The sequence below is a fragment of the Octodon degus genome, unplaced genomic scaffold (genome assembly GCF_000260255.1).
Source record: "Octodon degus isolate 3935 unplaced genomic scaffold, OctDeg1.0 scaffold00015, whole genome shotgun sequence".
Taxonomy (NCBI): Eukaryota; Metazoa; Chordata; class Mammalia; order Rodentia; family Octodontidae; genus Octodon; species Octodon degus.
Genome location: NW_004524591.1, coordinates 21,831,793 through 21,848,800, shown reverse-complemented (window position 1 = coordinate 21,848,800; position 17,008 = coordinate 21,831,793). Strand labels below are relative to the sequence as shown.

Here is a 17,008-nt window from a genome sequence, read left to right as displayed (position 1 = left end):
ATATATTCCTATGCTGGAGCATACCTTGAGGTTTGTTTTTGTTTTGTGGAATATAATTGAATGGTAACATGCTGAAATTATCCATACCTGGAAATATCTTTGTTGTTATCACATGTACCTGGCAACCCTATTAGACAGAAGCGTGAATATCTTCAATTATACCACATTGTTCTCAATACTTGGTACTGTGGTTCATTTGCTTGCTGGTGTTTGACATGGTAGGTGTCCACGGCCAGCTTGAATTTTTGTTACTTTAAAACCAACATGTTTTATTTTCCCAAAGTTTTTCAAGTTTCTTAAAAATTCTTTTTTTGGAATAAAAACGTGCAACAGCATATGTCAGATGTTTCATTATTTTTTTTTCTGGTTTTATTTGGTCCCTTTTCACCTGTTTATATGGGTCTTTTTTTAATCTAGGAAAACTTATTTTAATTAAAACCACTTGTGTTTGTTTATTTCCTGTGGAAGCCCAGTCATAGGTAAATAAGAACTTATATCCATTACTCATATTTCCCATATTTTTCTTCCTTTATACTTATTGCTCATATATTTGGAGAATGGAGGTGGTTTTTTCAGAGATCCAGGTTAAATTCCCGGTAGAATCTTCTAGCTCCATTCCAACAGAAGGAGGACAGTTTTGCAAAGTTTCAGTTGCTCTCATTTTACTTTCTCAGGCCAGAGTCCTAACAGTTGAGAGATAGCCAGGCCTCTGGAGGTGAGACTCAGAATTGGAGGCAGTCCGAGTGAGAAATGTATTTGGCTGAAGAACATCCAAGCCTTATTTGGAATAGCAGTGAGGGCTTGCTCCTGCCCTCTCCCCATTGTGTAGCGGATGGGCTGTTCATGGTGTGTAGGTGACTGGCGGGCCCTTTGGGTTAGCCCTGGGTGCTGGTGTAGCCTCTTAAATCCAGAACACTCCCCACAGAGGTTCACAAGACTGATCCTTACCTCCAAGCCCTCAGAGACACCTGCTGATTTTGTTTGCGTTTTCCCCCATGAATCAGGTTAGATATTCCCCTCAATCTAATCTCATCTGTATTTTAAATCATAGAAATTATTTTCATATAATTCATTCCCTTGCCTACTTGCTAAGGTTGATCGAGAATTTTTACTATTTTTGGTCATTTTAATAAACATTGGGAAAAGAGTAGTTTATGCCTTGCAAAAAGTCAAACCATTCTGCTGTGTAAGAAAACTTAGGATATTTTGGAAGATGAGGACAAATTACATAAACCAAGAGGAAATGAAGACTTAACTTGATACCAGTTGTCTAAATGTCCAGCCAGAATTATTTTCATTTTGTTAACCATGTTGATCAAGGTCACCAAAGAACAACAATGATAATAATTAAAATAATTGCCTTTTAAAAAAACATTAATGTGAGGCTGAGGATAAGGTCAGTGGCCTAAGTGCCTGCCTGGTATGTGTAAGGTACTGAGTTTGATCCCCGGTACCTAACAACAACAACAACAACAATGTATTTTATATTAACTTTGTTTGATGTTTAGGTCAACTGTGGAATTTTGTCATCAGCTTCCTATCTTATAGATTACATTCAGAAAAGTTAAATTATATTGACTTAGTATGGCATATGTGTTATGGTGTAAAGTGGGATTCAACCCAAGTTTGTTTTCAGAGTTTCTACTCATCTTTGCTGGCTGTCAAACAGTTGAAAGAGTTCTCTGAACTCTAGCTCTCCCTGACACTTACGCTGTTCCCAGTTATTGTACTTTGAACATCTGCAGGCATTTTATTGCCCTCATATATACTAAGTCCTCTGTGTACATAATGTTCCTATAATAAGAACACTTGTTTTATTATTTCTCCTGGACTACCTAGAATGCCTCTGCTTATCATCCATCCTTGTTTTAAAAAGCATAGGATGCTTCTCCTTACCACAGGGATTCTTCCTATGCAGTAAAATGGTTTACGTTCATCTAGTTATGTGGCAATCTTCTCTGGCAGTTGTGGTGGTTTGAATCTTATCTGTCTTGAAATATCCCTGGACTGTGGTCTGCTTTTCTGTAGGGCCAGTGCTGGACAAAGTGCCAGAAGGCAGCAAAATTTTAAGAGGTGCTGGGTGAGAGTGCTGCTGGCCACACTTTACTGTATCTAGTTAATACAAAAATAAATAAAATTCGGGGGCCGGGGAGATGGCTCAGTGGAATAAGTGCTTGCCTGGCAAGCAAGGGGGCCTGAGTCCAATCCCTGGTTCTGCCAAAATAATAATAATAATAATAATTTTAAGAAAACAAAAAATCATTCATCGTTTAGCACCTCAGAGATAGACAATGGCTAGAAAGTTTAGGGAATAATTAGGTCTGGCTGCTTAGAAATTTGTTCTTTTGTAACAATGGGAAAAATGTGTTATTTATTTTATATCTTATTCATTTGGTCCACAATTATTTTCCTTTCAGATATATTGGGGCAATTAAGAATCGCTAATGAGTATAAAACATGTGTCCCCCTAATTGTACAATTATTCTTTACTTCCACAAATCTAATGAAACCGTATCTTTTCTTCCCCTTAGGTTACGGTCTTTGGTCAAACAGTTAGAGAGAGGGGAGGCTTCAGTGGTAGATCTTAAGAAGAATCTGGAATATGCAGCCACAGTGCTTGAATCTGTATATATTGATGAAACCAGGTGAGCTAAAAAATGACAAGAAAGATAAGTAAATGGATGCTACATTTTCTGTTAAATAGCATATTTTTATCTTTGTGGTATATAATGTTTACATTCATTGCATAGAATTGGTATATGTACATAACATATTTTAATTCCTTTTTTAACCCCTACCTCTTCCTCCTCAACCTTGTCCCGTCTCTTGGTCCACTTCCCATTTGAGAAAGATTTATCTCTCTGCTTCCTATAATCTATGTTTTACTTTGCTCTTTATAATTCGGCCTTCTCACAGAAGAGAGACCATGAGCTATTTAAAATAGCTTTTGAAGCTGTCTCCCCAGGCAATTAAGAAGTATAGTTCAAATTAGCAGCTTGAAATACAGCTTGCCATAAATAAATAGAATGGATTTGAACAAGTCACAGCCCCTGTGTACATCCTTATCTATAAAAAAGCTAATAAAACTTATCTCCCATGACCATTAGGACAATGAAGTGAGGTCATGTAACAGAAAAAGTAATCTTAACAGTTTGGGTAAGAGTTTCTCAGATAGAGGATTCATTAATTATTACATACTGATATGGTCAGTCTAAAAATTTGTGTTCATTTTAATTCAGAATGCCCTTAAATACCTTGAGGCTTCCGAAATGTTCCAGAACCATGTGTCTCAGTATTCTCAGTGAGCATGTGTATGTTAGTGATTTTCTCAGTCAGTTGAATTATCTGAAAGGATTAAGGTAGTTCCTTGTATTAAGAATGTATTTCAAAGTAACAAACTTGTTTTTTTCTTTTGAAAAATGTTGAAATGTTGAACAGGAAAGTTTTTTTAATTCAAAAAGCCTTCTCTGCCATTATTTCTGTTTCATTTCCTTTGCCCATTTCCAATATGGAAGGTTTCGCTGTAACCTGAGGATGATATTGCTTTTGTAATGATGTGATTTGTTTCTAATTTAAGGAAATTGGATATGACAGTTTGTAGTAGTCAGTTTCTTGCTGCTGGTAGAAAAACATCGACACCCACAATTTAAAGAAAGAAAGGTTTGTTTTGCATCACAGTTTCAGTGAGTTTAGTCAGTGGTAGACCAGATCCAAACCAGAAAATGCACAAAGGTAAGGCCCCACAGAGAAAGTGCTTCCAACATGGCAGCTATGAGAAAGAGCTAGGGGAGGAGGTGTACCCTGCCAGGTTATGCCTCAGGGATGAGTCTAGATCTAAACCAGAACATTCTGGTGAGCTTATGTAAAACTATAAAAAGAAAATTAAACACTTTTAACATACAATGGAACAAGATAAATATTTCACTTTCAAAAGGGAGGACTAGGGGAAAAGACACAAATCAGACCAAAAGAAGACTCGGACCAGCAGGGAGAAATTAAATCCTGTAGCTCCATGTCCAGCACTGAGGATATAGTATGTGAGACATGAGCTCAAATGGGCTTAGAAAGCTGCACGTTTATGGTATTGTCAGTGGCAGCCCACATACATTTTCTCTTGGACTTGCTCCAATTAATTCCTGCAGCTTGTCTAGGCAGATGATCCGTATTCCTAATATCTTCAAATTTTTGAGGACTCCAGAGCACCTTGGCCCCACTCTCACATCTTCCTGCATCACCCTGATCAGGAGTACCCACCAGGGACTAGGACCCTATCATATATTTTTGGATGGCTTCCCAGGTCATCTTTTGAAACCTTGGTAACTACCTCTGTGATCCCTTAACTCTTGCATTCTACGTGAAAGAAAAACCAGAACTAACCAAGCGTAATGTGAAGGTCTCCTAGCTTGAGTAGTGGCCTGGCCCTGAGGACTGTAGCTGCAACAGCCTCAGTCCTTGGATGGTTGCGTTTAGAGGTTCACCTTCTTAGGTGATCCTGCATGAACTATGCACCCTGAATCTGTCCTCTCAAAGCTAAGTCTTCTTCTTTTACATCCTTAAGCCCATGAATGAGTCTGGCCAGTTTCTGAGATGCCTGGAAGCCATCTTCTCTGTTGTCCTGATGCAAAGTGTTTGGCTTCTTTTTAATACTAATGATTCTAGCAGCTAAGTTTTCCTAACCTCTAACTTTACAAGAGCTTCCTCTGTGGCCACCACCAATTATTTTTCAATTATTCAGCTTTGACTTTTGACACTCATCTCATTGTAGATCTGGCTAAAGGCAGCCAGTGGTCCTCATCCCTCAGCTTCCACATGGGACTGCCTTGAAATTTCCTCATCTAGATTAGTGAGCTGCCCATAATCTCAGCATCCTGCAGAATCTCAGGATATGTTGACAGTATTTCTGCTGGAGCATAACACAGCTGGACTCTAGCTCAACTGCCAGGAATCCTTGTTCCGAACAGAAAGCTCCAGAGCTTAGCCTTTACTCTCTACATTCCTGTCAGTTTTCTGGTATTTTGAACACCGACCAGAATCACACATCATCCATTTCTCCAAATATTCTATGGCTTCTTTAGCCCATGTCTTCAAAAGTTCCCAAACTCTTCCTGTGAACAAACCCCGAAGGTTTCCAAACTCTTCCTGTGAACCACCCCCAAAGGTTTCTAAACCACATGGTTAGGTAGTCACAGCAGTGGCCACCTCTGGTTACTAATTTCTGACTTAGTCCCTTTTCTGTCACTGAGACAAAGTAGCCAAAATCTGAAGCTTAAAGAAGGAGAGCTTTATTTCGGTTCAGAGTGCTGGTCTAGGGTGGCTGTCTCCAAGGCATGGTAGAAAGGCATTTTGGAGGAAACTACTGAGCACATCATGTTCAGCACATGTTTGGGAAGGAGGGAAGCAGACAGACAGACAGACAGACAGACAGACAGACAGACAGACAGACAGACAGAGAAACAGAGAGCGGCAGAGACAGAGAGACAGAGAGAAAGAAGGAGAAAGAATGAGTCTGAGAACACCCTCTTCTAAAAGCACAGTCCCAGTGACCTAACCCTTCTGATCAGGCCTGCCCTCTGACCTTTGGTTACATTTTAGATCTAAATTATAGCACATTTCTTTCCAAAAGTTATATTCACACCCCTTCCTCTCAATTTATAAATTTTAAGAATCTCTGTCTCTCTGTCTCTGTCTCTCTCTCTCTCTCTCTCTCTCTCTCTCTCTCTCTCTCTCACACACACACACACACACACACACACACACACAGATTTACTTTTCATTTTTAGTAGGGTTTAATGTAAGTATAAAATTCAACTTTAGATTTTATTATAGCATAACTCTTTTATGTTCCTTTCTAGTGGTCTGACTTATGACAAATTTGATAAATAGATTAAATAGCTTAAATCATTGTTCCAAGAAACTGCATTTTGAAATTTTGTTTGAATTTAGAAATGCATTCTTTTATATTCTATTAAATCAGACTGAATATCAGTTTATCATTAATTAAAATCATTATGTCAGATAACTGGTTTGTTGTAAGTTGGGTAATATGTTGTGTGGTCTTTAAGTGTTCATTATCTTAGAATAAAATAATACCACATGATGCATATATGAAATTACTTAAGCCTCTTTGGAAAGTATTTTTGAAGGAAAATTTTAAGTTTCACTAAAATTCTATTGGCCTTCAAGAAGTAAGGATACTGGAAACTCTTGTTGCCCAGCAAGACTAAAGTGGGGTGTGTTTGACTCCTCCCTTTGCTCCTTTGCTCAGTGTGTTAGTTGGATTTCCATCGTGTAACAAATATCCGTGGTGATCAACTTATATAGAGGAAAGATTTACTTTAGCTCTGGTCCTTAAAAGCCTAATCCATTATGCCTATTTCTTCTGAACCTGCGACAAAGCAGCACGTCATGGTGGAAGCAGGTGGTGGAGCCAAGCTGCTCAACCTCTGGTTGGGAAAGAAGGGAGAGAAAGAAGAGGGGTTAAGCCCATGGTCCTTTCCAAGGGCACGTCCCTAATAGCCTGAAAGTCTCCTACTAATTCCCAACCCTTGAGTTTTCTTCCAACAGTGCCACTGACTAAGGACAGAGCTTTGAGTTAACAAGCCTTCAGAGCTCATTCTAGATTCAAACCGTGACATTCTATTGTAGTCAAGTTAAAGTGATGCTGTCTGATGTTGTGGTCAGCTGACTTCGGTTTCTTTGCGCCTGTGTGTGCACTGGGTAGAGGAGGAGTAGTTGTTATGAAGAGAGGGCTCTCACTTCGTTTTGGTCTAAGAATCCTGGTGATGTTTCTTCTGCTCAGGCGACTTCTGGATACTGAAGATGAGCTCAGTGACATTCAGTCAGATGCTGTGCCTTCTGAGGTCCGAGACTGGCTGGCCTCCACCTTCACACGGCAGATGGGGATGATGCTCAGGAGGAGTGAGGAGAAGCCGAGGTTCAAGAGCATTGTCCATGCGGTTCAGGCTGGGATATTTGTGGAGAGGTAAAGATGCCATTCAGTGACGGGAGCCAATAGCTGTAACATATGTGTCAGCGTGGTTTTGATGTCTTTAAAAGCATGGAAAATTCTAGAAGGAAGCGTCTTTACTGGGAAATGACAAAACTATATTTAAACCTCTATAGTATTGTTAGGAGAAACCTTTTCCTTTGCTTAAATTCTTTTTGTTAACCAGATAGGATTTAGTTTGAGTTTATTCCTTACTTATTTTAGAAGGAAAATCATCTGTTCCATCATCGTTTGAAATTTGTGGAGTGTCTACATTCAGAATAGGACAGGGCTATGTAGAACTGATTCAGGGAGGATAGTTTAAGGGTATGAGTTCCCATGACACTTCAATTTTGTTAGCCCTTTTAGTTGAATTATCTTCTACCACAGAAATACATTTATTTTTTTTCCTGTAATTCCCATTGTGCTCAATTGCTTGTTTTTGAAATTCTGTGGTGAGTTCCAAGTTCACATGGGACATTTTCTTGCTTATTTTTAATAGTTCTGAAATGGGTCAGGCACTGGTGTTCTTCATTCAGGTTTATGTATACTGGGTCTACTGTAGTATAATTATTTTGCTCAGAACAGATGACCCATTTTAATAATTTAATTTTCAACCTGGGGCACACAGACTTTAACTTTTCCCCAGTGATTCACGTGTTTGGGGTTGCTTTAATTTGTTTTGAATTTAACACTGAGACCACATGAGTCACTTTGGAAATGTCACAGAAGGAATTTAAATAGCTTGGGTCCCCAAACATTCTGATTTCTCATTATTCATTAATGGTTTTGTGTAAGTCTGGGATTTGTAATCCTGTTTTATAAGATACCATTTTGCATTTCTCTTTCCGACTTTGCCAGAATGTATAGACGGACATCAAACATGGTTGGACTGAGCTATCCCCCAGCTGTTATTGAAGCATTGAAGGTAATACCAGTAGCAGGTTATACAAGGTGCATGTCACCCCTTAAAAATCATCAGTAAATTTGTTAGAAGTATAAGAGGCTTCCTTTAAAGTTATTTTTTCCAATTATTTTTTCTTTCATCTCTCTAGTTTTTTTTTTTAACTCATATTATGAATGAATTTTGGTTCTTTTAGTTCCACTAGACTTACTTGGTTTTTTTCAGTGATCTAGCTTTGTAAAGTTTGCCTGACTTTAGCCATAAAAATCAAATGTTTTGACAAAAGTATTCACTGCTAGTAGGATCCTTGGTGAGTATAATTCTATCATTATCTGACTACATTCTCCAAATCCATTATATAAATGAAGAATCTAAGATGTAACATTTTAAAAATTAGTAGAGATAAAGCTAATGCTTGATAGCAGTTTATAATACTCAATGAGCTCTGAGTAGTATTTTGTTAATGAATGTGTGTCCGCCAAACCCTTGTTCCTTCCGTGTATCTGTATACTTCCCTACACATGTTTTCTAAAGACTCACAATGAGGTAAGTATTCCATGGGAAGTCCTACAAATATTTGCAAATACCCTAAATCTTATAGAATTATTCCCAAGCAGTTGTTGATTCAAATCCACATGTCTGAGACAGCTACACACATCCTATACATGCTTTGACTCTGGATTCCCAGATGGGGCTGGCCTTGGGCCCAGGGTCATTGGGTTGGTTGACTTTTAATCAAGTATACCACAGAGCTGGCCCATTTTTTTCAGGGAAGTCATAGAATTCTGACCTCTGCTGAAGCCATTGTCTTTCTCTGAAACCTCACAAAATATTACCTATAATATTTCCAGAAGCCTAATTAGTTGTTCATGGAATTGGGGGGCAATACTACTTCTTAATTAATTTAACACAAAGAAAAAGACCCCTAGGACCATGTTGATTATATATGCATAGTTCTTCTTATCTCAGTTGTATTCAGTAGGTGAATTTGTGATACATATGCAGATATCTATGTGTGTGCATGTGTGTGTGTATGTGTGTTTGTGGTGCATCCACATTTCTCATTTTTCTGTCCCTATATTTTCAGTCTTTTCTCAACTCCTCTAAAAACAGAAAGGATACATCAGTGGCCATGTGTTTTCTCTCACTCCTTCCTAAGCTGCACTCTAATGTCTAACACATCAGTGTAACTTACAATATTTCCCATTTAATCAACGGTCTCACTCCATGAGAGCTATTTAATAACATCTCCTCTGAAATTACATTGATTTTTATAATTAAACCTGAAGTATTCAGTGAAAGCTTTAAGAACATTACAGGAAGATTTTAATTTGCAATTGATTCCTTTCTCATGAACAAAAACACAGGTCAAGGTCGGGATAGGGACACAGAGACATTTGTGAGAATGTTGCTTCCAAATTGAAACCTCTTCTATGCAGAGTAACTGGTGAGGGGAGAGAGCTGAGCAAGAACTGGGGACAACCTGTGATATACAAGCTTTGTTATTTTATACTTAAGGAAGAGAAATTCTCAGTGGCTTGCAGGTTTTTCTCAGAGGCAGGGCACTTAAACTCTTCAGACGAGGAAGAACTAACTGCTCTTGTCTGCATGTGTTCCTCATGTGTGTATGAAGGTGAAGACTGATGTTTCTCTTGGCTCTGGGCCCTGGCCACTGGGAAAGTCCAAAGGCTTTTACCGTGCTAAATTTTTCTAGTTCCCCAACCTCCTGTTTTCTTTGCAGTGGTTCAGTGGTGAGTTGGAGAGAATACAGTGATAGGTTCCCCCTTTCTTTCTTTTTTTGAATAGAGCCTGTTGGAAAACAGGTTATTTCCACTTTGCTACCAGAGGAATCACTACTGTTTTTTTTTTTTTTTTTTGTATTACAGAAAATTTCCCTAAAGACTGAGAGGCTATAATTCACTAAAATAACCATTATGCCACTGTCACCCTAACTTTTGCAGCTCATACAAGCAAATGGTATAAAATGACATTGAAGGAAGAAAATAATTAAGCACCACTCAGCTCCAAGTTTGAATTAGGTTGAATTTATTCTTTTTATTTTTCCCCAGTCAATAGTATCAGCTTCTGGGCTGGAGAGATGGCTCAGTGGTCTAAAGCACCTACTTAGAACAAGCTTGGCAAAGCATCAGGGACTGCGGTTCAATCCCCCAGCACCACATGCCAGCCAGCCCCGCCCCCTGGTGGGCTGAGCTGGCCACACACACACACCACTCTCTCTCTCTCTCTCTCTCTCTCTCTCTCTCTCTCTCTCAAATAAATAAAAAAAATTAAAAAAAAATAGTATCAGCTTCTATTTCGAGGTATTTTACCTCTGACCTTCTAGGGTGTGGTTACTGGAAGTACTCTTGCAAAGGGCAGCTGTCTGTGACTCAGGAAGTGACACTATGGACAAGCTCCAGGTGTAAAGTGGGAGGAAGGGGGAGACTCAGGCCTCCCTCAGGCTGCGCTACCAGAGGCTCTCACTGTTTCTCCTCAGCACTGAGATTTCCTAAAGAAGAAGAATGGCTAAGGCAGTTCAATGAGTGCTTATTAATAGTGCAAGATTCTGGGCCCAGGATTCCTGATAGTCCTATGTCTCCATCCCTCCTAAGCTCTAGACAAGGTTTTCCAGTAAGTCTCCTGTATGATTTGGAAAAGCAATGAAATTTGATAACTATAGTTACGGCTTCCATAAAACAGGGGCCAAGGAGAATGTCTACCTTGCTGTATTTATTCACGCTCTTACTTCTTGGAGTACTGATATCCAGAGTAGATTTCAACTTTTTATCAGGATAATGTCTTTACTTCCACTGGGAGAGAGATTTACTTTTCTACATGCTGGAAAATAAGGTTAAAAATTGCCAGATATGACAAAGCATTGAGTTGTCAGTGGTCTTTTTCTCAGGACAGAGGATCTGACAATGGCTCTGACTCATTTTAGTACCAGTTATGGTAGCCAAGGTAAAGCTTCAGGTCTCCAATAGTTATTAAGTGGCTTTGCTGCTTCTCTTTCTAGGCCCACCTGGAAATTTAGCAAATGATGCCTGGGTCTCAGCACAAGTTTCTAGAGCCTACAGTGTCATGTTGTGGCCTTCTAGTGGGGTTATTGACATTGGCTAAAAGCCAATATAAGATAGAAATCGTGTACTGTCTAGCTATGATAAAAATCAGATTTTAGTAGCAAATGCTATGTGGGACTCTAAGACTGGAAAACAAAACATTTGAGGATGGAAAATGTGTTGAAGTCTTGCGCTGTACAATCGCAAAGACTCACAAAAAGTGAGTCTTACAAAAGTGAGGCTCACAAAAAGTGAGGTGATAATTGTTAGGTATGTGACTGCAAGCTAACACATTCCTTCTTCCTGCCCTGTCCTGCAGGACGTGGACAATTGGTCCTTCGATGTCTTTTCCCTCAACGAAGCCAGTGGGGATCATGCACTGAAGTTCATTTTCTATGAATTACTTACACGCTATGATCTAATCAGCCGTTTTAAGGTCAGTAGCTCATTAAAAAGATAAGTTAGCAGTACACATTTGTCCATCCTTACGTGATTTGGGAGTAAGTCAAAGAGCATCTACCTACGATCTACCTCCCTACCTTCCTACCTACCTACCTCTCTGTTTGTTTCTGTGTGGGACTAGAGATTGAGTCCAGGACCTTCACACTGAGCTACATCCCCAGCCTTTTTTTGCTTTCATTGTAACACAGGATCTTGCTCAGTTGTCCAGGCTGGACTCAAACTTGCAGTCATTCTGCGTCAGCCTCCCAGAGTCTAGGGATTTCCAGTGTGCACTACCACACCACATTTGAGAATCCCAGTTTAAAGAGACTTGGTCCAGTCCTTCTCTGTCGACCAAAAACTGCTCCAGGTTACTTAGAAAGTCTGTTTTACGGCTCTTCTGTGGCTGTGCATTTGTTCTTGAGGCTTTCATTCACTCCGTGGCTGGGGTGTCTCACTGACAAGGAGAGGGAAGAGCTCATTTGGATCGCAGTTTCCCTGGAATTAGAGCCCAGAGCCTGCAGTGACTGCTTCCTGGAAGGCACTGCCCACAGCCTTGCTTCAGCATCACATTGTGCTATTGACCACTGCTGTCCGAGAGGTGGTAATGGAGACAAAGTGAGCCTCTGTGCCTCTGGAAACTTCTTTCCCAGCTGTTGGCTCACTCAGCAAATACTCTCACTTAACAACAGCGACAGACCATTGCTGTTTCCCAGCTTATTGTGCTTCAAATTAATTCCTCACTTTACATAAAGACCATAAAGTGTCTCCGGCATTCAGCTCTTGCATATCCTGAACTTCGGAGGTCAGGCCAGGTTCTCGAGGAAAGCTGCCCATTCATGGGCCAGCATCGTGCCGGTTGAGCACTTTAGGCTTTCTGCCTCTGATGGATGAGCCCCTGGCACATGCACTCATCTGTGCAGCACACCGATTGCTCTGGGTAGTGTGGTTCTTCATCACTATCCTAAAGGCTGCATAGTGAGTGTATTTCTTTCACATCCATGAATACTTCATAGCAGTGGCCCTTGGGTCCTTCATTTGTTTTGTGTCAGAAACCTTCATGAAAGGCCGGAGGATGCAGGAAACCCTTTCCTTAGGGAGGAAAAGGCTCTGTTCTTATGCAGAATTTTGCTTAGCTTTGCACTGGCTCATTCCTCTTCAAAGGACAACTCAACAGCCTGAGGTTCCTTTTGTGGAATGCGAGAGATTGATCCTGGGGCTTTTGCATTGAGCTACAGCCCTACTCCTTTTTATACTTAGTATTTTGAAACAGAGTCTCCTTAAATGTCCCAGCCTAGGCTGAACCCTGGAAGGCTCCTACCTCAGTCTCCCAAAGCACTGAGATTAGTAGATATGTGCCACCGTATCTAGCTAGGATCTTCATCTTAAAAACTAATGATGAGTTCATTTCTTAATAGCTAAATTTAAAATTTTAGAATTCCACAAATGGTAAGCATAGAAGAATGCAGAAAAGAATTATAGAATTATCGAGTCTTGGATGTGCTATAATCACATTTTCCTAAGTTTTTCTTTCTAATATGGTAGTCTCTGGAATGATACCTTCTAATGTCAAAAGTCCCCTACTTTACTGTAAACTGTGCAGTAACAGTGAATTTTCTAGGTTCTGCTTATTCTGGACATATATCTCACAATAATTCTTAAATTTTACCACATAGGAAGCCAAGTATATTAGACATATCTAAGGTGGAATAGCAAGTAAGACAGTTGGGAAAATTATCCTGAGTTGTTTATTTTTTGCAAAGACTCAGTCTTTTATGTTTTGAGAAATAAATGATTATATACTATGGCCCACATCTTATTTCTTTATGGGAAAACAAAGTACACAAGACTGTTGAATTGAATTATTACAAAACACACACAAGCTGCTACCAGTATTAAAGGCAGTGCTGGCTTTCTGCAGACTGGGTCTTGGCTGTAGGTATATGGCCTCAGGGCTAGAGTGAGGTTATGGGCAGGAGCAAAGGATAACCATCAAAGACCAAAACCCAAGCAAAACATGGTAGTCTGTTGTATATGGGAATAGGAATAGGAATAGGCTATGTTCTTGTGCTTATTAGTCGGCAGTATATTATTGTTAACTTGCAGTCGGGAAGGTCTCATTCTACTGGTGTTTGTGCTGCAAATAGTGAATGATTTCACTAACTGGAAATCATTATTGGTTATTTCAGTGTCAGTCAGTATTGTTTCTGACACTGCATGTTGTGCTGTGCAGCATCTTCTTTCCGCTTCTGACTGTGGAGGAAGAGAAAGGCTAGATGAGGACATCATAGAAACCAATAATGTACTTCCCTGCATGCGCACCAAAATCATTATTTTATATGTAAATAAAAACTATGAGGAGTTGTAACTTCCTTTCCTGATAATTTACGTCCCCAGAAAGGAGCAGTCGCAGTGCCATAGACTTTGCTTCTTCCTGACAGTAACAGTGAAATGTGCCGCTCTCTTTCAGATCCCCATTTCTGCACTTGTCTCGTTCGTGGAGGCGCTGGAAGTGGGATACAGCAAGCATAAAAACCCTTACCATAATTTAATGCATGCTGCTGACGTCACACAGACTGTGCATTATCTACTCTATAAGACAGGAGTAGCGGTAAGTACAGAGAGGTTCTCTCAGATTGCACCAAAACTGTGGCAAACATTTCTGACTCGGAGGCTCAACCGTGAGGAGTGCACCATTCTGTGGCTCCCCACTCTGGGGTCATCTAATCATCTAACCCCTCTGATATGTTCTCCATCCAGGACTGATAAAATAGATACCTGTGACTGGCATTGTGACCAGCTGAAATGCAGCTGTTAGAACTAAGAATGTATTTCCAGAAATGGAGAGGTGGTTTATTGACCCCTTCCTATGGTCAGGAACAGTGCTATTCATACATGTTGAAATTATAGGGGCTGGGGAGGTGCTCAGTGGAATAAGTGCTGCCCTAGCAAGTGCAAGGACCTGAGTTCCACCAAAAATAAATAAATAAAGAAAGAAAGAAAGAAAGAAAAGAAAAGAAAAGAAAAGAAAAGAAAAGAAAAGAAAAGAAGTTATATGGCACAGACTTGACAACCACATTACAAGTTAGCTTTTGACTCAAACTGCTGCTTGGGTCTTTTTTTACAGACACTGGGGCTGTTCACATCCTACCTGTGAGCACTTGGGTTCTCAGCGCATATTTTCTTGTGAGCATTTGGGTTCTCTTCTTGTGTTTAATTATATCAACACTAGAAGTTCAACCTGAGGGTTAAGCTTTATTTCTAATCACCTGAGATTTTTCTTGCTAGTTATGCTCCAGCTGTTTAGATGTTTTGGGATCTCTCTTCTGTAATCCACTTGGTTAATTGACCTGCTCGACTTGGTTAGCTGTCCCTTTGCCTTCTGTGCCTGGTTGTAAGCATTAATTTTATTTTATTTTACTTTTTATTTTTTTGGCGGTACCAGGGATTGGACTCAAGACCTTGCACTTGCTGGGCAGGCGCTTACACTGCTGAGCTGTATCCCCAGCCCCAAAACTTTTTCTTTTTCTTTCTTTTCTTTTCTTTTTTCTTTTCTTTTCTTTTCTTTTCTTTTCTTTTCTTTTCTTTTCTTTTCTTTTTTCCTTTTTTTGTGAAACTTGGGATTGAACTCAGGCCTTTGTGCTTGCCAGGCAAGCTGTTATTCTACTGAGCTATCTCCCTGGCCCTGAATTAATTTTAAAAGGTGTATCTACTAGTGACAGAAACAGATCCCCATGGCTTTTTACTTTGAAATCCCCTTCAGAATTGTCATCAAGATAGATGTTCCTTGGGCATAGTTATCAATTAGCCAGAAACCCGAGACACATCTGTTATCTTTTCTTCTAGGACATGTTGAATGACTCAATTTAATTTTAATATGTCACTGAATGAAATGTATAAGGCAGTGGGAGGAGTATGGGCTTTGGAGCTAGATATAGAAGGTCTAAATCCCTCCTTAATTACTTATTAGATTTTTGAGATCTGTGATAAATTACTTGTGCCTTTGAGCTGAGAATTTCTCATTTGTAAAATAGTGAAAAATAGTCCACCTTATACAAGGGCTTTGACAGGAATAAAGTATTAGAAACTTAAGTACCCTGTCTGCCTCATAAAAGAAGCACGATTATCAGGAATTGTTATTAAAGCGCTGGAAGATTTACCCGAAAGCAATTATCATTTTTTAGTTCTTATTATAAAGCTGACTTCTTAAAATATTATGGAAAATTTTTTTTAATTATATAAATACTAGAAGAGATCTTGTTTCATTTGATAAAGAAAATGAGGACCAGCCAAATAGCTCATTGGGTTAAAGTGCCTGCAAGTAGGTACAGGGGTGCAGGGATTCAATTCCCAGGCCTGCCATGCTGGTCCTACCCGCGGGCACGCTGAGACAGCAACTGAGATTAGGTGTGGTGGTGCACGCCTGTAATCCTAGCTTTTGGGAGGCTGTAAGCAGGAAGATCACTATGAGTCTGATCTAGTAGTGAGACCCTGAACACCCTGTAGACCCCTCCCTAAAATAAAAAAACAAAACAAACAAACAAAAAGAACCTGTTATGGGAAGATACATAGAATAACTGAATCAAATGGAATTTGTCTTCATAGATTTTTAAGGAATCTCCATACTGTTTTCCATGACAGATATGCTAGTTTATATTTCCATAAGCAAGGAAGAATGATTCCATTTTCCCTGAAACCTCTCCAGCTTGCTTGCTTGCTTGCTTATTTACTTATTTATTTATTAGTATTTGGTACAGAGTCTCACTGTGCAGCTTGGACTCATAGTGATCCTCATGTTTTTGGCCTCCCCAGAGCTGGGATTACATGCATGTACCACCATACCCCATCTCAGTGGCTCAGCATGCCTTGGGGTGGGGCAACACAGCATGTGGTGGTGGGGCTAGAACCCAGTCCCTAAGCCTGCCTCAGCAGGCACTTAGTCCACTGAGTTGTCTTGCAGACTCTCGATTGTTATTATTTAATTTATTGGAGATAGTCATTTTTCTGGATTATGATGGAATCTCCATGTTATAATTTGCATTACTATAATGGCCAGACATGTTGAGCGTTGGTCACTTGTACTTCTGAGAAATTATTCATTTCAGCTGCCAGTTTTTTAAATTGTGTCTTTTATTCTTGGGGGAGGGGCTTCTAATTTATTTTAGTTCCTTATATATTCTAGATATTAATCCTCTGTCCAAGGAATAGCTGCCAAAATTCTGTTTCTATTATGTAGTTTACTTCTTTACCCTTGTTTATTTCCTTTGCTGTGCAGAAACTTTTTAACTTGACATGATTCCATTTGTTGGCTCTTGAAGCTATTATTTCCTGCACAGGTAGAGCTCTGTTCAGCATCCCTGCTCATGCCTTTGTTCAACAGTTTTCCATATTGTATCTTCCAGCAGGTCATGTGATTCTGTTTGAACATTTGGGTCTTTGGTCTGCTTTGATTTTAGTTTAGCACCTGGCGAGAGACAGGAGCCTAGATTCAGTCATCTGCATGTGACTAGTCAGCTTTTCCAGCACCATTTGTTAAAGAGGCTATGTTTTCTGTCATCTATTTTTTGACCTCTTTTTTTCAGAGATCAGATAACTGAATGCACGTTGGTTTGTCTCTGC

At 39.7% G+C, this 17,008-nt stretch overlaps 1 protein-coding gene across 1 annotated transcript in view; it reads left to right on the top strand.

Moving 5' to 3' along the window:
- Window positions 1-17,008, top strand: part of Pde1c (phosphodiesterase 1C) — a 360,829-nt gene that overhangs the window by 214,544 nt on the left and 129,277 nt on the right. The window contains exons 4-8 of the mRNA XM_004626577.2: window positions 2,532-2,645; window positions 6,800-6,982; window positions 7,847-7,913; window positions 11,268-11,384; window positions 13,860-14,000. Coding sequence (XP_004626634.1) covers window positions 2,532-2,645; window positions 6,800-6,982; window positions 7,847-7,913; window positions 11,268-11,384; window positions 13,860-14,000 — 622 coding nt within the window. The remainder of the gene's footprint in view (window positions 1-2,531; window positions 2,646-6,799; window positions 6,983-7,846; window positions 7,914-11,267; window positions 11,385-13,859; window positions 14,001-17,008) is intronic.